Source organism: Rhineura floridana, chromosome 2, assembly GCF_030035675.1.
Source record: "Rhineura floridana isolate rRhiFlo1 chromosome 2, rRhiFlo1.hap2, whole genome shotgun sequence".
In the NCBI taxonomy this organism is placed as follows: Eukaryota; Metazoa; Chordata; class Lepidosauria; order Squamata; family Rhineuridae; genus Rhineura; species Rhineura floridana.
In genome coordinates this window covers 70,329,549-70,352,818 of record NC_084481.1, presented here as the reverse complement: position 1 = coordinate 70,352,818, position 23,270 = coordinate 70,329,549, and the positions used below count along the sequence as shown (strand labels likewise).

The 23,270-nt window shown below is 40.6% G+C and overlaps 1 protein-coding gene across 1 annotated transcript in view; it reads left to right on the top strand.

Annotated features, from left to right (window-relative positions):
- THSD7B (thrombospondin type 1 domain containing 7B) overlaps window positions 1–18,332 on the top strand; it is a 653,838-nt gene extending 635,506 nt beyond the window's left edge. Inside the window, exons 25-28 of the mRNA XM_061608903.1 lie at window positions 2,606–2,688; window positions 11,045–11,237; window positions 16,826–16,913; window positions 17,814–18,332. Coding sequence (XP_061464887.1) covers window positions 2,606–2,688; window positions 11,045–11,237; window positions 16,826–16,913; window positions 17,814–17,895 — 446 coding nt within the window. The 3' untranslated portion in view covers window positions 17,896–18,332. The remainder of the gene's footprint in view (window positions 1–2,605; window positions 2,689–11,044; window positions 11,238–16,825; window positions 16,914–17,813) is intronic.
- The last annotated feature ends 4,938 nt before the right edge of the window (window positions 18,333–23,270 follow it).

Sequence of the window (23,270 nt, the reverse complement as noted above, 5' to 3'; positions counted from 1 at the left end):
CTCTTTGTGGGCCATTTTAGTGGTCTCCTACAGAGCTGGTATAGCACAGTGGGGAGGAGAGCCTGGCTGGGAGTCCAGAGTCTGTGAGTTCAAATCCCCGCTCGTGTCTCCTGGGTGTCAAGCAGGGCCGGATTATCCATTAGGTTTGTAGGCTGAAGCCTAGGGGCCCGGAGCTCTTGGGGGCCTGTGGGGCACTGGCCTGAGGGCCCCTGGAGCTATAGAGGGCCCTCCACTCTCCTTCCGTGATCCGTGGAAGCAGGACAGGAGCTGCGGATCGCAGGATAAGAGCTTCCGAACCGCCCACCATCCCCCCACTTTACTTACCTTTTTCTCTGCTGTTTCTTGCGGTTTGCCATCAATCAAGACGGCGGCCGAGGTTTCCCTAAGGGGCTGAAGCCTCTGCCGCCATCTTGGTTGATGGCACGCATGCGTGCCTAAGAGAAGAAGGGGGGCCCAAACACCAATCAGCCTAGGGGCCCTCCTCAGCTTAATCCAGCCCTGGTGTCAAGGGCCAGCTAAAGATCACCCCCACAGTGAGTGGCTCAGGGGTTACCTGCCCTGCCACCTGTGCAGTTGTGGGCAAGCTGCATAGTCCCAAGGAGCCCAGTTGCCCCCCAGCTGGCAGTTGCGGACAAGGAAGGGGCTGGCTTGTGCAGCTGTGGCAAGCTGAGTAGGCCCTAGCCAGCTGGGGAGGACTAGCCTCAGAGGGGGGCAATGGTAAACCCCCTCTGAATACCGCTTACCATGAAAACCCTATTCATAGGGTAGCCATAAGTCGGGATCGACTTGAAGGCAGTCCATTTCCATTTTAGTGGTCTCCTAGAACCAAAATATGGAGGGACCCAATATCCATCTAATCTGAAATGCCTTTTCTCCATTTGTTCACTGCATTCCACCCCTGCTGTCTTTCAGAAAGAGATTGAAATCATGGCTGGGTTTTTTTGGGGGGGAGGGGGAGTTAATAGGATTCACTGTTGCTGATGGGCCATTGCTCAGTGGGAGAGCATCTGCTTTGCCTGCAGAAGGTCCCAGGTTCAGTCCTTGGCATTTCCAGGTAGGGCTGGGAATATACCCAGTTTGGAACCCTGGACAGCTGCGGCCAGTAAGCATGAACAGTGCTGAGCTAGAGAGACCAATGGTCTGACTTGGTGTAAAGTAGCTGTCACATTTTGTTTATTTTCGTTGCTGTAGTTTTTATTGTTTTATTGTGATGTGTTTTTTTTACTTTTAGCCACCATTTAGATTAAAGCAGATTATAAATATGTTAAATAAAATAATCACTCAACCACTTTCTGCAAGCAAGCACTGCATAATGACCAAAACCCAGAGAGATCAGCCCACCTAATAAAGAGGCACATGCACAGGTCAGGTACATGGCAGAAAGGGCTAGCATGCAATTAGCTCTGATTGAGTGGGCCTTGATTTTACCTACTTGTTTTCAGCGTGAGTGGGAAGTGCATTATACAAACATTGTATAGAGGCAGGTTTCAAATAACAATCATAATAACATAATTAAAGGAGCAAGTGCTTCATGTGGAACGTCTGTTTTCATGATAACAACAGCAATACCTGTCAGAGACAAAAGAAGAATCTACAGGTACAAGAAGAAATATTTGATTCTCCATTTCTTCATCTCTTTGTACCATTAATCCCTTCATTCTCTAAAGCTTTCCCCTTTTTCCTCTCACGTGGAAATACTCGGGGTGGTGGATTCAGAATCAGGATAGTGAATCAATTTGGATTACCACCAAATTCACGCAGGGCTGATTCACATTTGCCAGAAGCCCCAGCACCTTAAAGCCATGTGGGAATGGCTAGACACTGTACTCGACACATGAAGACACTGCTTGTATGAATTGCTGTCTCCAGATGTGGGCTGCTACAATATATGCAACTGCCATGGCTGGAAAAATATAGCATAGTAGCAAGTATACTTTGGATGCGTCTACAGTGAATTCAGATTGAGGAGAGTGACAGTAAAGGATTACCGTGTGCATGGTATTTCTGACAACAGGTCTACTCTAAATTAAGTCCCATTGATTTCAGTTGGACATACTCCAGGGTATGCTTGTATAAGATTGCAGTCTCATCTTTTCCCATAAGCTCCATATATGCAAAAGCCTGTTGTTTATAGGCCATTTAACACAATGCGCAGCAACAAACTGAAGGACTGATTTAGGGAATTGATCCAAATTCTCCCCCCCCCCGGAATAACTAGGATCATTTCCCAAATTAATTTGAGACGAGGTTGGAATAACTGGCACATCTCTACTAACAACTGCATCTTTATGAAAAATGTGCTTATAAAAATACCTGTCTTGTTACATTCAAACAGTTACAATACATGCTTGTGTGTGCACTTAAAAATATTAGCTGTATGCTACAAAACTGGGAAGAGACCTCTTAGTCTGAGGGATCATAGTGTTTAGTCTGTAAAATGGATGTTAAAGCTTCCCCAGGCCAGGATATCTCAGGAGTGACATGAATATACTGGGGTGTGTTTTTCCAGAGTCCTTGTTGCAGCACAGCAAAGTAACCCTGCAGACATTCCTAACTCATTTTGAAATGTATCTTTTATTATTTCTCTTGACAATTGCTTTTACAGGGGGTTGTGCTATTCAGATGCAGCCAGCTACAACCAGGCATTGCAACCCAGCCTGCCGGAAGCCGTTCTCTTACTGCACACAGGTAATCCAGCTAGTGTAATTTACATAGTCAGAATTAATACTTTTGACAGCTAATAAATTATGTTTACATGTTGAAAAAAAATCTTTCCAACACACACTAGAGCTATTGTTTGGTATGTATAGGACACCACCTAGTGGGATACCCCAGTAATTTAATTAGATATATAGCTAGCCATACAATTGCAAAAAATAATGCATAATGTATATGCATGGGGAAACTGTTTTGTTTGTGTTTACCAAGCCTAGCTGACTGTGGTTCTTCTTGTTTTCATTCACTGAATTCAGTTTGTGATACAGTCAGGTAAGGTTGATTATAATGATAGATGAAAGGCTGTGAGCCCCCACCCCCCAAAAAACATATTATTTTGCCCACCTGCAAGAATATCCAAATCCTGTGCTATCAGAACTCTGGTCTCCTCGATCTGAAAGAAGCAGAGGCTGTGTTCCTTCTCCACCGTGAGAATTCTTTGGAGACACTGAAATAAAATGATTATCCTTGGATTTCCGGCTTCCGGTTATAGACAACGGTTTCTCGAGCTCAAATTTTACTGACAAGAATGGTGCTTACAAGAAAGGAGAGAAGAGAATTAGGTCTCCCACTTCCCACTCAGAGTTTATCAGGGAAAGATAAAATCGGGAAGTTAAACAACAAGCTAAAGCTAAAGCAGAAAAGTCAAAGGAATCAAGATTATTCCCCTCCATTACAGAAGTTGGAACCTGTGTTAAAGGGGCAGAAGAAAATTACAATTTTTTTTCCAACGATCCCCAGTCATCACTTTGAATTGGATAATGATACAGTGGTTTCCTCCCCCACAGAATGGTCTTTGCCCCTTAAAGGCTTTCAACATAATAATAAAAGTGTGATTCCAGCAATGAATTTGGCTGAAGAATTAGAGCTGGCTGAAAGCCAATATTTAACCAGAAATTCTGCACCTACAAAAGGAGATATTGCTACAATGGAGAAGCAGGATTCCGTCATACATCAGGACTCTGTAGTTAACTCTGTAGTTAACATTGATATGTCAAATTTGATACAAGATCAGTTGAGTGACAGTCCTTCCAAGTGCCAAGAGGAAAAGCATTATTGGGATATCCCAGCGGAGTATCATGTGACTCAAGCATTACCTTTGGACTTAAATCAATTGTATATTAAAGATGCTATAACTGATTTTTCCCTACAAGGGTGGCTACTTATGCTGACCACAGATCTGGAACACCTTAAGGCTTATATGCATGAATGTAATTCACTGTTAACAATGTTAGTTTCAACAAGTTGTATTTCCTAAATTAATGCTCCCCTCAACACACAGAGTCATCTGGCTAGTTCCGCAGTTCCAGTAACTCCCGCGCAACAGAATTTACCTAGGGGCAGAAAGAAGGGGCCGGCATTCCATGTTAAAAAGAGTAAAATCGTGAAGTCTAAAAAAATACAGCGGAAAAACAAGATGAACTTTAAGAAACTCTTCAACTTGCTAGAATCCGCTACAATTTCGGAGCCGAGAAATTCCAAACCAACATCACTACAATTGTCAAAAAAACTAAAACTAAAACAGTCTGTTACAAAGATCTGTGAAGCACCTAAAGCAGAGGGAGGAATTGCTGTCTCGTCTATTTCTGAGGGGATGAACACATCTGAAATTCACCCTCCATCTTCGCTGCTGTACATACCCATGCAGGACCCTGTTGGTCAGTGACGCAGGTTGTGAGACTTACAGATAAGGTTCTTAGCAGAGAGAGAGAAACCTGAAGCAGAAGGGTTAAGCTGTGAGAACAGAGTTCCAGACAATCAAGGTCAGTGTGGCTAGCTGAGGGTGTGATAAGCTGGGAACTGGCGGGAACTCGAGTGTGGGGGAAGAATTGTCAATGGAGGAAGATGTCTCTAATGTCTTTGCCTAGTAAAGACTCTTACATGAAACTTGCCTGGCCTGTCTTATTCCTGTTCTAAACGGCTCTTGGATCCATACCACGTCTCACCTACACACGCAGTGCTCTACAGGGGTTATGGGCCCAGATTATGAGGCGTCGTAGCGGGTTTGAGAACTGGTGAAGTGGCGTTGTTGCAGAGAGAAACAAAGCGCAAGTGAGAGGCAAGTAAGAGTGAACAACACGGCTGTAAATCTGTCTTCCGGGATGCCGATGGAGAGACTGAATGCTGTAAACTACTCCAGTTGGAAGTGGAGAATGAGAGCAGTTCTGATTAAAGAGGATTTAAATGATGTCGTGGAAAACCCCCCTCCGGCAGCTCCTTCAGCAGCGTGGCTGAAGAAAGACGAGAAAGCGAAGGCTTTTATTACTCTGGGGCTATCAGATTCACAACTGTTGCTGGTGAGTAATGAGCCGACTGCTAATCAGATGTGGGAAAAGTGCTCTACAGACCCTTGGCAAGATATATTGAGGGTTGCACCCATAAAACATCACCCTGTGATTTCTGCTTTACCTATGAGCTGGAAACTTATACTTATAAGGAATAAGTTAGTCTTAATTAATTACCCAAAACCATGGGGCTTATTAAACTTACCAGACAGGAAAAGGCACCTGTTAGATATATTGAACAACACTCTAATCCCAGCTCGGTTTAGGAAAATTCATATATCGGACATTAATCAAGTTGGATATATTTATTTTAACAGATACAGAGCTCGGGCGATTGTTACTTTTACCTCTCAGGAAATAGCTCAGCAAATATGGTTTAATAAAGATTCTTTGTTCAATTTGGGCATAACAACCCATCGCTTTTTTGCTAATGTTGCACCCCCTATGGATTTATTTATTGCTTTGAATGAGAATCAAACTCATCCAGATTTATCAGACCAATTAGATACGGAACCGTTGATCGTATTTGAGGATCAAACTAATTGTGCAGTGGGACATTCATCAAGCAATCGGTCAGAGACTCACACTCCGTTTATTTCTCAAAGGAGCGTTATTAGTTCTAATATAAACGAGGATCGATTCTCCCTGCAAAGGAATTGTGTTCTAGCGGACAGTGTTACTACCAAGGATTCTTCTCTGTTAGTAAACCACCATCTGCTAGCTACATTTTCTTGTCAGGAGAACCCGCTGGATGATCCTCTAGAGGAGGAGGATCAATCTCTGCTACAATCTTTTGGGTTACTGCCTGCGATCGAATGGGATAATATCTTAAATAGATTAGTACACCTTTCATTACGACTTTCAGTGATCCATGAACGTTCTATTAAGAGTTTGCTCTCCATAGACGAGGGGGCTAAGGAAGAGAAGGTGGAATTTAACTTGTCCTCTGTAAAAGGTCAACAGGTCCCTCAAAGTCAAGATCCTACTAATATGTGTGATGTCTCCTGTTGTTTGATTTCTCCTTCAGGGCGAGACTCTAGCTGGGGTAAGACCATCCCGATTTCTACCGTGGTGTCAAATGAGTTTTTAGAGTCTGGTTGACATCTCAAGATTCTTTCATGGAACATTAAGGGATGGTCTAACAAAGACTGTAAGGATGATCTTTTCCCTTTTCTGCAGCAATATAAAATCATATGTCTGCAGGAAACATGGGCAACATCTGACTCACTGATGACTCTTTCTGGCTTTCGGGCTTTTACCCTCTCAGCGCTTAAATATAGTGTAAATGGTAGAGGTAGTGGTGGATTATGTATATTTATTTCTGATGATTTACCGCTAGAGATTTTTACCCTAAATCCCCCCTGTGATCATTTTGTCCAAGGTGTAAGGATCTCTAGTTCTCTGACAGGCCCACTGATAATTATAAACGTCTATTTCCCTCCTTATAAGGCTAGGTCTTTATCCTCAAATAATGTTTGGGACCAGTTATCTGAGTTTCTAGCTCTTTTGGAGTGTCAATATTCGGATCATAGAATGATTATTTGTGGAGATTTTAACGCCCGGATGGGCGATGGTAACATAGATGAACTTTCACTAAATTATGGTCCGGTTACCCTTTTACCTTTGGAGGAAAGGAACTCGAGAGATAAAACAATAAATAAACAAGGTCTGAAGTTAATAGATTTAATACTTACACACCAGTTAGCCAATTTACATGGTTCTCAACTCGATAAGTCCAACGGGGCCTTTACTTTCTTCTCAAGTCGGGGCGCCAGTGTAATTGATTTTATTCTGGTTTCAAATATACTTCTCCCTAGGGTGGATTGTTTTTGTGTAATGGATAGAATTGAAAGTGACCATTTTCCTTTGTTGTTAAGTCTAAAATTTGTATTCTTTGCCCCCATTGATATTACCAAATTGTGAAGATCTCCAGATTGCAGATCGGAGAGTAAGATGGTCCTCAAACTTACACACGCTCACTCTCCATAAGCTTGAGAACTCTGGTATTTCTGAGATTAGGCAGGCAGTAATGGATAGGAAAATGGATCCTGCTATAGCTTACCAGCAGATTTTATCAATGATTAAACCTTTGCTGATCAAAAAACACAAACCCATTACAGATCAGTCTAGGTGTAAGAGTTGGTTTGATCAGGAATGTAAGTCAGCAAAGTGTCAGCTGATTAAATTTACTCGTAATGTATTAAGAGATCCTCTTTCATATAGTTATAACCAACTTATTATCTTACGCTCCTCTTATAAATCCCTAATCAGATATAAAAAAGTGATGTTTGCAAGATCTCAGTGGGACCGACTCAACCAAGCTTGGCATGAAGGCAATGACCGACTCTTTTGGGATTTAGTCGCTGCTGGATCTGGGGTTTATAGACAATTTTTATCTAACCACATTCCACCCATAAAGTGGCAGGAGCATTTTGCCAAGATGTTTGCTCCTCGGATTTCAACAAATCTTATTAGCCCTATTCAAATTACGCTCAGTTCCAGCCTTTGGCCGCCGGTCACATCATCTCATGTTCGATCACTTATTTCAGTATTAAAAAAGGGCAAAGCCCCAGGGGAAGATATGATTCCCCCGGAACTTTTCCTTGACTTTCCAGACTGGTGGGCACCTATTCTGGCCAAGCTTTTTACAAATATTAACAATACAGGAAAAATGCCAGATGGTTGGAAGCAAAGTATAGTTATTCCCATTCATAAAAAAGGAACAAAAGAGGACCCGAGCAATTATTGGCCAATTAGTCTATTGGACATAGGCGCGAAGTTATACAGTAAGTTCCTTCTTCAAAAACTGGAGGAATGGGAAACCGAAAACTTGATCATTGCCCCGGAACAAGCAGGGTTCCGGAAAGGACAAAGTACACTGGATCATTGTGCCACCCTTTATTGCCTCGCAAGGCAGGCAGTTGGTGGACCCACAAAACATTTATATGCCACCTTCGTGGATTTAGCAGCGGCGTTTGATTCAATTGATAGAGACCGCTTATGGAGCAAGCTGGCGCGAACTAACATCAATAAACGCCTACTTTTCTTAATAAAAGAACTATATTCAAATAACACTCTAAGAATTAGAGTGGGCAATAACTTGACAGCCTCAATAGATGTAAGGAGAGGTGTTAGACAAGGTTGTCTTTTGGCACCCACTCTATTTAATCTATATCTGAATGATATAGTTCCTGAATTAGAAGGATTAAAAATTTTTCTGCCCTCCGCAGGTAGTAGAAAGATTTCTACTCTGCTATATGCAGATGATATGATCCTCCTCTCCCTCACGCCTGTAGGTTTAAGAAGGCTCTTGTCGAAGCTGGACTCTTACTGCAAGAAGGAGGGCCTTCAAATCAATTATAAGAAAACAAAAATTTTAGTTTTTGGCAATAAATTTCAAAATCATACATGGTCTATTGGGAACTACCCAACAGAACAATGCCGGTCATTTAAGTATTTGGGAATTCATTTCCAAGATACGTTAGCCTGGAAAACCCATTTGGCAGCCATTAAACTGTCCGCCTCTAAAGCAATAGGCTCAATTTTAAAAAATTTTAGGACAGCAGGGGGACATCTGGTAGCCCCTGCTTTAAAAAATTTTCAAAGTAAGATTTTAGCTCAGATTACTTATGGAGCGGCAATTTGGGGATGGTCAGTATCGCCTTATTCCGCATTAGAAGCTATACAAAATATATTTTTGAGACGATTACTTCACCTCCCACCTGGCACTCCAGCTGCATGTCTGAGAGCAGAAACCGGTTTGTTACCAATCAGTGCCCGCATACATGAATCTTTTCTGCGATATTTGACATCCTTGGCAAATTTGTCAGTAAAGATACTGGCAAGGTTATGTTTTGAAAAGGCAGCTGTAAATAATGTCTGGAACTCTAAATTTCGGATGGTTCTTGCTCATTATCATATTCTCATTTACTCAATCTCAGCGCTGTACAGGTATAACATTCATGATCATATAGCGAGACATTGCGTGTGGATGGACGGTTTGTCAAACTCCAAATTTTCCAGATGGTTCAAATTTTTTAAACATGATCATAAATTGGCTAATTATTTAACACTTCAATTTCCTGTTCACTTAAGATACTCATTTACTGCTTTGAGATTTCAAACTATGCCAACAGCAATGCTATCTGGGCGTTATCAACATACCCCACTTGAACATCGCCTTTGTATATGCCAAATGGAGAAAGTGGAAGACCTCCCCCATTATTTATTGGAATGCCCAATTTATTCTCGGCCTAGAGCTGAATTTCTTGATTGTTTAATATCCTGTCAGGGTCATAGATCCAATGAGTATTTTATTTCACTTCTTCTTGGTGATAATGAATATTGGATTACCTACCTTGTGGCCCGCTACGCCTTTGCCGCACAAAAACGGAGGGCTAAACATCTATGTTCATTGGGAGGAGTCTCAAACTAAGGCTTTTTTACTAGAGTTTTATATGGTTTTTAAATGAAAAGTATGTTACTTTTTAATGATGCTCTGTACTTGTATGAGTTTTAATTTGCATGTTTGTTGCAATGGCCAATGGCCTGCAATAATAAAGACTGACTGACTGACTGCAAATGATTATCCTATGGATGATTTCACTTCCCTTTTTACTTTGGCCCGGTTGACATGTAATGCAAAGTCCAACTGTGGCTTGGCGTGAACAAAAAGAAACTATGAGCGGTAAGGCAAGCATTTGTTACAGCTTGTAGTTTCTTTGTAGTGAGAAAACCCATGAGCCCAGCTTTGAATGTAGCACTATGCCAAACCATGGCTTTGCCCCAAATAGTACAGATGCAATCTTCACTCCAGAAACCCATACATTTCTTTGTTCATGCTGAACTAAGGTTTGGCTTAGTGCTACATGCACTAAGGAAATGGAAATGGACTTCCTTCAAGTCGATTCAGACGTATGGGCGACCCTATGAATAGGGTTTTCATGGTAAGCAGTATTTAGAGGTGGTTTACCATTGCCTTCCTCTGAGGCTGAGAGTCGGTGACTTGCCCAAGGTCACCCAGTGAGCTTCATGGCTGTGTGGGGATTTGAACCCTTGTCTCCCATGTCGTAGTTCAACACTCTAACCACACTACACCACTACACGCAATCCAAGTCACTATGCCTAACAGTCGTGAGATACTCAAAGATCAAAGAGCCTTCGGTCCCAAGAACACCAGTCTGCAACATCTGTTCTGGTGGTGAGGAGAATTTTCCCCACATTAGGACCCAATTATATATTCGACAAAACAGGGGAGTGGTAAGAGAGTTAGGAATATTAGGTGTTGGAGTGGATTATTTAGTTTTGTAAAGTGGGATGAAAACAAAGGATAAATATGTACCTTCACTGAGGTGGCTGAGAGAGAAAACTCTCAGAGCAGGAGCCATGATGTATCTGTTGTTTGGCTGAACTTTTTCAGATTCCATGTGTGAGGTGAAATGTTTGAATGTCTCCACTCATAATCCTTATGCATACAAATCTAGCATGTTGAGGATATTAGCATTTATACATTTGATTTTCCAGCTGCAATAAAAAATGGTATAGGCAAGCAATAGCTGGATTACATATATATGTGTTCATGCATGTGAACTCAGAAATAAGTCCAACTGAATGCAGTGAGACTGGTCTCCTGAGTAATTGTGCCTAGGATTGCAGCCTTAGATAAATAATGTATTGTTTAAGTTTGGGAAAAATATATTGTCAATCTTTCTTATGTTATAGGATTTTCATTGACATTAACTTTCTACAAGATGGATTTGGTATTCACTGTTTCTGTTACAATGCTTTTTATCCAAAGAAAGTGAAAAAAGATCACCCATTGCTTTACTGTGCTTAATATGAATCAGAAACTCCTTTTTCAGTTTGTACAATACTGACAACCTGTTCTAAGCCCTTGGGATAGGCTGGGATTTAAAACCAAAGGAATATATAAACCATTTGGCATTAGGTTCACCTGTGGAAAACCAGCAACCTCTCAGCCCAAATGTCTCCTGTGATGAATTTCTATGGGTGATTTCAGTGCTGAATATGTTCTTGTTACCTAGAGTGGAGTCTGCGGTTGTGAAAGAGGCTATACAGAAATAATGAGATCAAATGGCTTCCTGGATTACTGCATGAAGATACCTGGTTTAGAAGATAAGAAAGCTGATGTTAAAACGAATGCTGCAAAACATAAACCCATCAACTCAAAAATGCATGACATTTTTAAAGGGTGGTCGATTCAGCCTTTTAATCCAGGTAAAAAAAAAGAAGATAAAATGTGTGGTTTATATATATATATATATATATAAAAAGGGGGGGGGTAAAATTCATGCTCAGTGGATCATACAACCAGAAACTTTGCAAGAGAATATTCAAACTCTCATTTGCAACATAATTGAATGGAATGCATTACAATTATATGACATTGTAAAACTGTGTAAAAGCATCGCTGCGATATTGACAGTGTTTCAGCTGATGTCATTTTTACAATTCTTACACAATTAACCAAGAAAGACATTCTTATCTTTAGTAGATTAGATTGCCATACAGTTAGAAAAAGCTAAAAAAGAAAAAGTATCATTTCTAGAATGATACTTTCTACAGTAACTATGGTACAGTGCCTTGCAAAACTAATCAGACCCCTGACCAATGTTCTCATGTTACTGAATTACAAATGGTATATTGTATTTTCGTTCTTTATAATATTTTATTTTGAAACACTGAAACTCAAAATCAATTATTGTAAGGTGACATTGGTTTTGTGTTGGGAAATGTTTGTAAGAAACATAAAAAACTGAAACACGTTGCCTGCATAAGTATTCAACACTCCCACATTAAAATTTGGTAGAGCCACCTTTTGCTGCAATAACAGCTTTAAGACTTTTGGGGTAGGTATGTACCAGCTTTGCACACAGAGGGATTTTGACCCATTCTTCTTGGCAGATTTGCTCCAGGTCATTCAGGTTGGTTGGACATCGCTTGTGGACCACAATTTTCAAAGAGCACCACAGATTGTCAATGGGATTGAGATCAGAACTTTGACTGGGCCACTGTAGGACATCCACCTTTTTGTTCTTTAGCCACTCCAGTGTTGCTTTGGCCTTGTGCTTAGGATCATTGTCCTGCTGAAAAGTGAAGTTCCTCCCAAGCTTCAGTTTTTTAGTGGACTGAAGCAGGTTCTCTTGCAGTATTTCCCTGTATTTTGCTCCATCCATTCTTCCTTCAATTTTAACAAGTTGCCCAGTCCCTGCAGACAAGAAGCATCCCCACAGCATGATGCTGCCACCACCATACTTCACTGTAGGGATGGTGTGTCTTGAGGCTTGGGCAGTGTTAGATTTGCACCACACATAGCGCTTTGAGTTTTGGCCAAAAAACTCTATCTTGGTCTCATCTGACCTTTTCCCACATCACAGCTGGGGCACTCTCATGCTTTCTGGCACACTCCAGACATGCTTTCAGATTGTACTTCTGAGAAATGGCTTCTTTCTTGCCACCCTGTCACACAGGCCAGTGTTATGCAGAGCTATTGATAGGGTTGACTGGTGCACCATTACTCCACTCCCAGTCAGTGAACTCTGTAGCTCCTTCAAAGTGATTGTTGCCCTCTCTGTGGCTTCTCTCACAAGTCTCCTTCTTGTTTGAACACTGAATTTTGAGGTAAGGCCTTTTCTTGGCAGCACCTGGGTGGTGTGATGCAGCTTCCACTTCCTGATTATTGATCCAACTGTGCTCACTGGGATTTCCAAACACTTGGTTATTAGTTTGTGCCCCTTTCCTAATCTATGCATTTGTATCTCTCGCTTCTGTGGAATGCTCTTTGGTCTTCATTTTCCTTCAGATCACAGCCTGACCAATGATCCTTCAACAGTGGGGGTTTTATCCTGATAATGTGACAGCAACTTTGATGGTTCACAGGTGGAGGCCAGTAAGGTAGCTGTGTCCCCGACAGGGCAATTTCTTTCATCTGTGTAAACTGAGAGCTTCCACAGCACAGGGGTTGAATACTTATGCAACCAACATGTTTCAGTTTTTTATGTTTCTTACAAACATTTCCCAACGTAAAACCAATGTCACCTCACAATAATTGATTTTGAGTTTCAGTGTTTCAAAATAAAATATCATATAGAATGAAATTACAATGTACCATTTGTAATCAGGGGTCTGATTTTTTTTGCAAGGCACTCTATATGGAAAACTCAAATTGCAGCTGTCAATCACTTTCATATTACTGTGGGTCCTAATCACAGGGGTCCCGATCCAGGGTAGGGATGGACTTCACTGCCTAATTCCAATCCACTTGTATTCTGATCTGCCCTTTTTTTGTTTCTGCTCCACTGATGGGTTTGGGGGTTTTTTTGGTTGCAAAAAAAAATTGGTTGCATCATTTGTAACTTAAATGCCTATGTAAATGATCACGGGGTTCCACGGGGTTTATTTATTCCTGTTTATCACACCTACACACTGTTATGAATGCATCAACTTAGAGGAAATTACAAAGATAATTACATAAAATCTGGGGAAAGATTCGGAAAAAAAATCTGTGCCGATTACAGCTGCAGCCTGCTGCAAGAAATCAGTGCCAGTCCAAAAAGATAGTGCATGGTCAAATTCAGTTGGAATCTGGTACTAAATTTAGCAGATATTCTCCCCCATCTCTTGTCCCGGGAACTGTGAATCTACCAGAAGGCTGCATACCTCCTGCTGTGCTTATGAAGATGCCCTTTATCTCAAGTTTGCTTGTCACTGTGAGAGCTGACAGTGATGATTGCCTGCTAGGCAAACAGGAGGATTCAGTATAGCCTTCTGCTCTTATTTACTTAACAAGTAGATGATTCTGGCAGCAATTATTATGAATTATATGATATACATGTACACCATGATGTTGAAAGCAGTCTCACGCCCACAGACTGGAATTTGGTGGGGTTGATGGCGCTGATCAGCATATAGAAACTTGTTTTTCATATCTACATTGGCATGAAACTATAACATGAGCATCGAGAACTGGGAAGCATTGTCCCATGAGCGTCCCAATTGGAGGTCAGCTGTTATCAAAGGTGCTATGGACTTTGAAGAAGCACGAGTACAGGGCGAAAGAGAGAAATGAGCTAAGTGGAAGGCATGTCAAGCAAATCCTCATTGCGACTGTCTTCCATCTGGAAACCTATGTCCTCACTGTGGGAGGCTGTGTGGATCTAGAATTGGCCTCCACAGTCACTTATGGACCCACCGTTAAAGACCTTATCTTGGAAGACAATCTTACTCGGCCATGAGTGATTGCCAATTAATGATGGCATCACTGATAGGAGCAACTGAACAGGATAACAGACAACCAGAATCACATAAATGCTTTGCCCCTTTACAATAAGGAAATGAAAATCATGGTTTATTTATGGAAGTAAAATAAACCAGTGCCTGGATGGAGCAATGGGCTGAATGAGGGTCCAACGAACTAAAGTTGAATCCTGGCAAGATGGAGGTTCTAAGGGTGGGTGGTTCCTGTAACCAGAGTTGGGTAATATGCCTGTTGTAGATGGGGTTGCACTTTCCCTAAAGGAATGGTTACACAGTTTGGATCTGCTCCATCATTCCTATCTGTCTCTGAAAGCCCAACTGGCTACATTGGCTAGGAGCAGAGCTTGGAAAAGTTACTTTTTTGAACTACAACTCCCATCAGCCCCAACCACCAAGGCCACTGGATTGGGCTGATGGGAGTTGTAGTTCAAAAAAGTAACTTTTCCAAGCTCTGGCTAGGAGTACCTGCTACTAGTTCCAGCTGTTACACCAACTGCACCCATTGCTGGACCTGGACAGCCTGGCCATTGTGACCCATGCACTGGTGACTTTGGATTACAGCAATGCACTCATTGAGGGATTTCCCTTAAGGTTGGTCCAGAAGCTGCAGCTGGTGCAGAATGCTGTGGCAAAACTTTAGTGTAGTGCCTTATTGCACAAATATTATGCTGCTCCTAAAGTAGTTGCACTGGTTATCAATAAGCCACTGGGCCAAAGTTTGGTTTTACCCTATAAAGCTTTGAACAAGATACCCACCAGTGCACATCTCTCCTTACTCCCTTGTCTGAGCATTGCACTGAGCTGCAGAGGCGCTCTTGGTTGTGCCATATTCTCAGTTTGTTGGCAGCCCAAGGACAGCATTTTTGTGGTGGCCCCCTTCCTCCCCTTGAAGCTCTGATAAGCATCAGTGCTGGTAATATTTTGTTGCTTATTAAAACCATACCTGTGCACTCAAGCCTTTTCTGGCATTTAATGTCAGCAATTAATTAACAGTGCCCTTTGGGTTACATTTTATATTTACTTTTTATTTATATTGCTGTAATACTGTGACTTTTTTGTTTGCTCATTTCAGCTTGTATACCAACTTGGGACAAATTATAATAGCTGGTAATATAAATACTTTTATAGATAAATGTGTAAATGACAGGCCCAGGCTAAAAGTTTTTCCCTAGACTAGGGGTGGGGAACCTATGGTTTCCCAGATTTGTTGGGCTCCAACTCCCATCAGTGTCATTCAGAACAGCCAATGATCAGGGATGATGGAAGCAATAGTCCAATAACATCTGGAGGATCAGAGGTTCCCAGCCAGGCCCAAGAGATCTTTTTAAGATTCTTGGCTACTACATGAGGTTACACCCCACTCATTTTTATATAACCTTGACATTCACACAATCAACCTTTGAATCAAAGCCTCTGTACTGCTGTTCACAATTTGTCACATGAGGAACACCTGAAAGGGCTTTTCCTACAGCTGTAAGCTGTTTGTTTCTCATCAAGTAAGTCAGATGAATCCCACCATCATCTCCACATCATGTATCTCCATAACATTGCCAAATTTGGACTGTGGGCAAGCCAATGAGGTGGAAATGGGTCTTGGATTTTGTTTTTAACCAATTGATTGATTAATTGATTTTTATATGTGTGGAAAGCATGGGCCCTTGAACTCATTATCATCATCACCATCTAGAAGGAAGGATGTGAGATATAAATTTAATTAATAAATAAATCATCAACAACAACATCATCCACCTGGTGAACATCACATGTGCTGCCATGCCCTAGACCAGCCTTTCCCAACCTTTGAGTCCCCAGATGTTGCTGGACTTCAATTCCCATTATTCCTGACCATTGGTCATGCTGGCTGGGGCTGATAGGAGTTGTAGTCCAAGAACATCCAAAGGTTGGGAAAGGCTGCCCAAGACAATGCATGTTCAGTTCCTGTCTGCAGGTGGCCTCCACATGTACAGATGTGTAGGGATCCCTCCATGGGGAAAGGAAACCTGGTTGTCTAGTGAGGTGTAGCCAATGCATTCATCAGGGAGCATTTCTAGCTTCTATATTGTAGAGAGCTTCTTCATGCATTTGGTATCCTCCCATACTGAATGACAAAAGAGTGCTCTAGTCATTCAAATCAGCAAGCTTTAAATTGCATGAGCAGGATGGGTAGCATTAGTCTGCTACTGAGAATGTAAAAGCTCCTCTCAACCATTGGTAGAATTTGAAGAAGGCTAATTGAAATGTATTTACTTCCACAAAACCATGACAGCAGTACTTCAAATAACCAATATCCCAAATACAAGCACCCCCCTTTTTTATCTGTTTCAACTGTGTGCTAGCTTTGATGTTTGTGAAGATTAGTATGATGAAAGAGGTATGGAAAAACACATGGCCTGTGCTTAAGGATTTGTATTTCACCATTGCATGGTACCTGGATTTATGTGTATGTGCTTCCTTTTACTATTCATTGTTATAGAAACAGTTATTTTGACCTTTAAAAGTTTGAAGTTTACATTTTGCCTAATTTCATTTTCTTCCCTTTTCTGATCCAGATGGAAAACTTAAAATCTGGGTCTATGGAGTATCAGCAGGTGGATTTCTTATGATTGTTTCCCTAATATTCACCTCATATCTTGTTTGGTAAGTATTCTGTCTATTTGTTCCTTGACTTTCATCTCAGTTTTAGATACTTCACTGGAAACAGATTGGATCAGCTCAAATCAAGTTAATTTAAATCAAATGATAAAGAATGTGCAAGGATAATACACCAATGTCACTTTGTTTTCTGTTGGATGTAATTAGGAAACAATGTTGTATTTGTCACTTTTAGGATGAAGCACAAAGTAATATGCATGTACAAGAGAGGACCGTGTGTGGAGTCAGAGGTATCTTAGATGATGTCACCACAGAATTCCCACTGTTGAAGAGACAAAGCTGTTTTTAAATTCAGCAATGGATTTTCAGCTGTGGGAACTGGTTTGGTGACAGCAGGAAAATGAGTCTGGAAAACTGGGTGATTTGTGTGATGAATTGAAACAATAAATAACAGCATAATGTTGACTCATGTTATTGTTCTCAGTGTTACAGAGGTAATCTCTCTCTTTTTAAATATTCATTTTGAGTCTTCATTTAATAACAAAAACATTAAAAGCTTCCTGGATGCAACCTTAGTTCGTCAATCCAACCATTTGTTTGGATTGTGCCCATAGAGGTTGTCTTCATCCTTAGCTAAGGGCTAAGCTAGACATTCTTCTTTCAAGGAGTTTGCAGGAACACTTATAGAATTGTAGAACTGTTTTTCTATATTCTGACTACATGGGGGAAATAGCAACTGCAATTCAGAAGTTCCAGTTTTGAAAAGGGCATGACTCAGCCGAAGATAAGCTCTTTTAAGCCCCATTGATTTCAGTGCAAAAGATTTAACCCTGTGCTTAAATCCCTTATCACGATCAATAGTGTTTAACTTTGGCTAGATCATGCCTGAAGTATATTTTTCAATTCACACTTTTAGTCTTCTAAAGATATTTTTTTCCCTTTTAGCAAAAAGCCAAAACAGCAACAAAATGCTCCTCCACAACAAAAGTGTCTGACCCTAGCCTACGATGGAGACGTTGACATGTAACATGATGGACAGAAATCCAAATGTAGACATCGACTGCCTTAACTGCTTCCCCCTGGTTTTTTTGTTTTGTTTTTATAAGATACAAACTTCTCACTTTGGATTTTTTTTTTTTAAGAATCTCACAATTGCTGGTGCACATGGGCAAAATACAACCTGCGAACATAACAATTTTGCCTTTTGGTTTATCTGAAAAAAATGGCATTAAAGGACCTTCCATATATTGGTGACACTTTTCCCAAGGGGACCTGTGAGATGCATCTTTCCTGTTCATCAATGGGGATAAGGACAAACAAGTAATTCTGCAGACTTTTACTGTTTTTTACCTTTAAAAGCATGACAATCCTGGGGGGGGGAGGTGACATTGACTGTAAAGGACAAGTTCAACACTGCATCATTATGCACTATATTAGTGCAAGCTTCTTTATTCTTCACCTCTTTCAGCAATGAGTTTTCTAGTGTTTACATTTGAGTTACATTTGGGACTGTAAAGTTGATTCATATGTTTTCCAAAAATGTATTGAATTCCCTTTGTTTTCTAATTTCCTGGGTTTCTTAGGTAGAAAAACAATCTGATTTCTCTTCCATCAGAGCAGCAGGATAATAAGCATTAAGAAAAGTTTGCAGCACAAGATCCAGATGGCTTTCTAACCCTGAGGTGTTTTTTTTTAAAGAAAAACAAGATGGACTAATGTTTTGATGATTAGGAAGATAAGAGTGCTCAGATATATATTTTAAATTAATATTACGCCATTTAGGTACATTTTAAACCATTGAAAACTGTAATTCATTTTGTTTCATATGAATTCTGCTTTTGTATTTTAAATTTTATTATCCAGAATATTTGTAAACTCTTTTTTTTAAAGACTTATTCTTGATGTTATTTATTATACATCGTACACACAAAGAACTGTTTGTAGAAGGCCTTGCTTTTTAAAAAAGTTTCCAAGTCTACATTCTGAACATCCTGAAGAAGATAAGTGTTTGTAATAGTATGTGTTGCAAGTAAGGGTGCCATCTTGTGGTATTGACATGTATTTATAAGCAAATAAAATGCTAAAGAGTGCTGATCCAGACATACTGCAATCTCTGTCAGTAAAAGGCTTTAAATTTCATCTTACACTAATAAGCTAAATATATTAGAGAGGCATTCAAAATGGATTCAGAAAATAATTACCAATTACAACCATGTTCAGTAAATCCCAAGATATGAAGATGTTCTTTATTACAGGTTTATTTTTCTAAATGAAAACTTTGCTTTAGATGCTCCCAAAGGAGTGGTATGCATCCCTTTGCATTTTGACAAATTTGTAGGGCAGTGCAATATCTCAGAGAGGGAGTCATGTCTCCTGGTCCCCTGATGCATTCACTATAGCTGCCCAATTTCCCTGTTTTTTAAAGGTTGATAGAAATATCTGTGGGCTATAGGTACATTCTTAAACCGCAAGGTTTTTTTTGTCTATTAGTGAATATGAACTATATTTGATCCAAAGCAGTTAAGGTTCAACTAGATCACTTGAAGACAGTCTTTGGGAAGGGTAGCATTTGACTTTTCTTTTGTGCTTATTCTAGTGAAATCATTGCCATGGACTCAGCCTACTTTCCAGCCACCCAGTCTTCATGCATTCAATCACAAATGTGCCTGTTTATTAAATTTTGTCTATACTTGCACCAGAATAAGGTGGGAGAATGTTGAAGTGGTAGACCAGTCTGTACAATGTCATATTGTAGGTGAGAGATACCACCTCTGAAATTGGTAGACTGTGCAACTTCTAGCTATAGATGAAACTTACCACTTTTGAGTGTCCCCACTGTTAAGTAAAGAGCTCACAGCTTCACTGAGCCAAGGCGCTCAGCCTCCCTCTAGGCACCTTATCATGATTTTGCCTAGGAAAGGCTGACTATGCTTAAGGCTTAGAAACAGTCAGGACAAGAATGTTCTGGTTTGTACTTGCTGACCTTGATTTATAGTGGTTAATAAATAATATACTCTTATTATGTATACAGTACATACCTGTGTGAGAACTCTGGTCATAGAACACCTCTCTCATCACTCAGTTCATAACTTAGTCAAACCATCCAAGGGCAAGCCCTGAATTTGGTTTCTTAGCGCCTGGTTGCACTGAAGTACCATTACCACTGCCAAACAACCCATTAACAGCCATGAATCTATCTTAAAAATAAGAACCCTCCACCAGAGGCTACTCTTCGATTCCCATCAAACTCCTGTTTTTCTATATCATGTAGGAAGCAACACCTCTGAGTAAATTTGATCTATAAAGTGGGATCTCCAATTACAACTCAGTGTTCAGTCTTGGCTGAGTCCTTAAGAGGTCCATTTCACAGGACACTCCGGCTGCTTCAACCCCCTTTCTTTAGTTATCTTGGCCCCAGTCCTCCTCTGTCCCCGGCACTCCTTTCCTTTCTTTGTTTTTGTTGTTTTGAACTCAGTTTAATTAAAGATCCTAGGGAACTCATCGCTATGTGCTTCTCAGCCACTTTCAAGAAAGCCTCACAATGTTACAGGCGTCAGGGACCTACATGGCTCTCTCTGTTTCTCTTTTCTGTTTCTGAGTTTAGCCACCCTGGTGCTAGTGGGCCAGTCCCCTCCTTTATAGCAGTTAGTCTCTGCTTACCCATTTAAGACTCTCACTACCCATTTTTCTCCATATTTGGTATGTGGGTCTTCCTACCTAAGCTTGCCCTGGCTGTAGCTAAGCTGCTAATCCAACTTAAACACTGCTTGCTTAAGCAAACCTCTTTCATTCTATAACAATCCACATATTAATCCAAATCTCTGTTTGCAATATCTTGATTTGCATATTTTAATCCTGAATCTTGGCATGTTGTATTAATTTCCCCATATATACTAATGTCCAGTATAATATTCCCAGGCTTCATCATGATTCTAAGCTAAAGTTCTCATTGCATTTGTCCATTGACTGCACATGTACACATTCATGTTCATGTGTAATTAAGAACATATAGTAGCACCACTCCAGTTACAAAATATCCCTGTGAGAAAGGTAGCATATCAAACTAAAAGATTCTAGTCTAGCACTTTGCCAATTTTTTTTTATTCTAGGAGTTTTTTAACATAGTAAAGCATTCCAAAATGAGATGTTCCACCAACAGTCTGAAGCAGAGTGGTCCACCTCCACACTCATTCCAGTAATTTCCCCTCCCCACTAGCTGCCCCGTTAATGAGCAGAAGAAATGGCATTTATGACATCTGAGTTTTTAGTTATCAGTGCTAGTTTCGTTTCGTTATCAGCTCTTAATTAGCTATTCTAGATATGTTTTACTGCCTACAGTTGTATTTTAGTCTATTGTATTCTACCCACATTTTAAAAATTAAGCCACTCCTACGTCATGAATCATGAATTCCACCAGAAGAAACGGCTACAAGCAAATAGTTCCACTTTGATAAATGTACTTAGTTTTGCTGGTTAACACATTCAGTTACAGAAGAATGCAAAACTGGCTTGGGCAAAAATGTGGGTTAAAAGTTTACAGGATGACTATCCACTTGGAAAAGCCATTTGCACAGAATAAGAAACAAAAATCAATGTTACTGTTTGTCTTCTTGTGAAAACAATAACTAGCTTCAAGCAGAGGTACAATTATTTCTGAATTTAATGGCACAATGGTACAATGGCAAAACTCCCACTTATCCCAGTGGAGTAACAATTTTCCTCTGAATGCAAGAGAGAGAGGGAGAGAGTTTATTCCTAATGCAGGCATTTCACTTGTGAGGACAGAACTATTTAATACAAATTCATTATGCTTTAATTAGTTCAGGCAAGCAGGACATCCAAAGGGTGGTTAGGAAGAAAAACCCAGGCTTTTCAGTTTTTCAATGTTTTGCTTTTAAAAACATTGCTAGAATATTTGTGTTTCATCCAACATGTGTGTGACATGTTATCAGTGCTTTTTGTGTGCATCTCCCAAACAGCCCAATTTATAGGAAATATCTTCCATTTTAACACAACTTTGGATTCTATTAGCAGAATGGCCACTACGTTTTCCTTAATATGTGTCACAGGAGTTCAAAGAAGTTTGAATTCACACCAAGGAGAGTCTACACATATGTGACTAATAATGCCTATTGGCAGCTCACACACTAACAGCAGGGGCCAATATGTTCATTTGGCATTTTGAGACTCTGTTCACTGAAGCCGTTAAATGGTTTCCATTGATTTCAGCAAAGCTGACTAAAGGCTTGGTGACGTGCGATTTATTGCTTGCTTGCAGTTTTCTGTCTTCAGAGCTCCTTGCAGCCCTGTTAGCTAATCAGTCCTCAAAACACCTCCACGTGGTTGGTACATAATACAACTTAAATCATTAATTTTAATTTGCCATTTCCCACTTTTCTTTGTTTAAGAGGTGGCTGAGTCAGTTAAGACGAGTGATGATGGATGACTTGTAGAAGCTTGGGAGAGAGAAAAAGTTGGCTATAGGGTAAAATACCAGGGCTGACTTGAGCACTACAGTAAAACTGTGGAAAAGAAGTCTTTACTGGTGCCCAGGATGATGTGAAAGTGGATCCTAGACCAACCATGGAGTCAACCCTTAGCTTCAGATTCATGCCTCAGGCCACACATAGCCAGCTAGGCACCAGAGTGCTTAGAAAGGAATGCAGAGAGTGAGTTTCAAGGAAGCCAGCTATTGGGACTGAAGATCCTCAGGCATGCATGCTGCATGTACTGCTCAGCCCCCCAGCGGACCCACAAACATTGACAAAACTGCAAGAAATTTGGAGATAGTTAGCAATGATAGGCAAACTCCCTACAGCTCAATTCAGAATTGACTCAATATTTACAAGATTTCTTTTCAAGTCTCCAGAAAAAGTTTGTCTGTTGACCAAGAGTTTTCTCCTGGTTCTTAATGTTGCCACATGTGCTATGTGCATATTGGGATTTTTTGCTTCAGTACCAGCCATGGCAGAGACACTTTGAAATTCAGCTGCCACTGCCCAGTCAGCACCCAGAGAACAAAGACACCCAAGAACAAGGGAAGGTTTTAGATCTGGATGGGAGAGCAGTCACTACAAGTTTGTGAACAACTTTTGTTTGTTTGTTTATATTTAACAAAATGCATACACTGCTTTCTCAAACTAAAGACCTTTAAGCAGTTTACAAAAGACTATCTAAAATATTAATTAAAAAATACCAATAAAAATAAACATTAAAAACAAGTTACATAAAAATATATAAAACAAGGGGGAGCTCTGGTCCCCAACCCCCCACTCCCCAACCCCCCACTCCCCAACCCAACCCACTCCCTTGGCCAACCCGCTTGCCTCAATTGTTCCTCTGCCACCGCTGCCCTGCACCATGGCTGCCCTGCTCCGCCCTGGACAAATACTACTGCTGCAC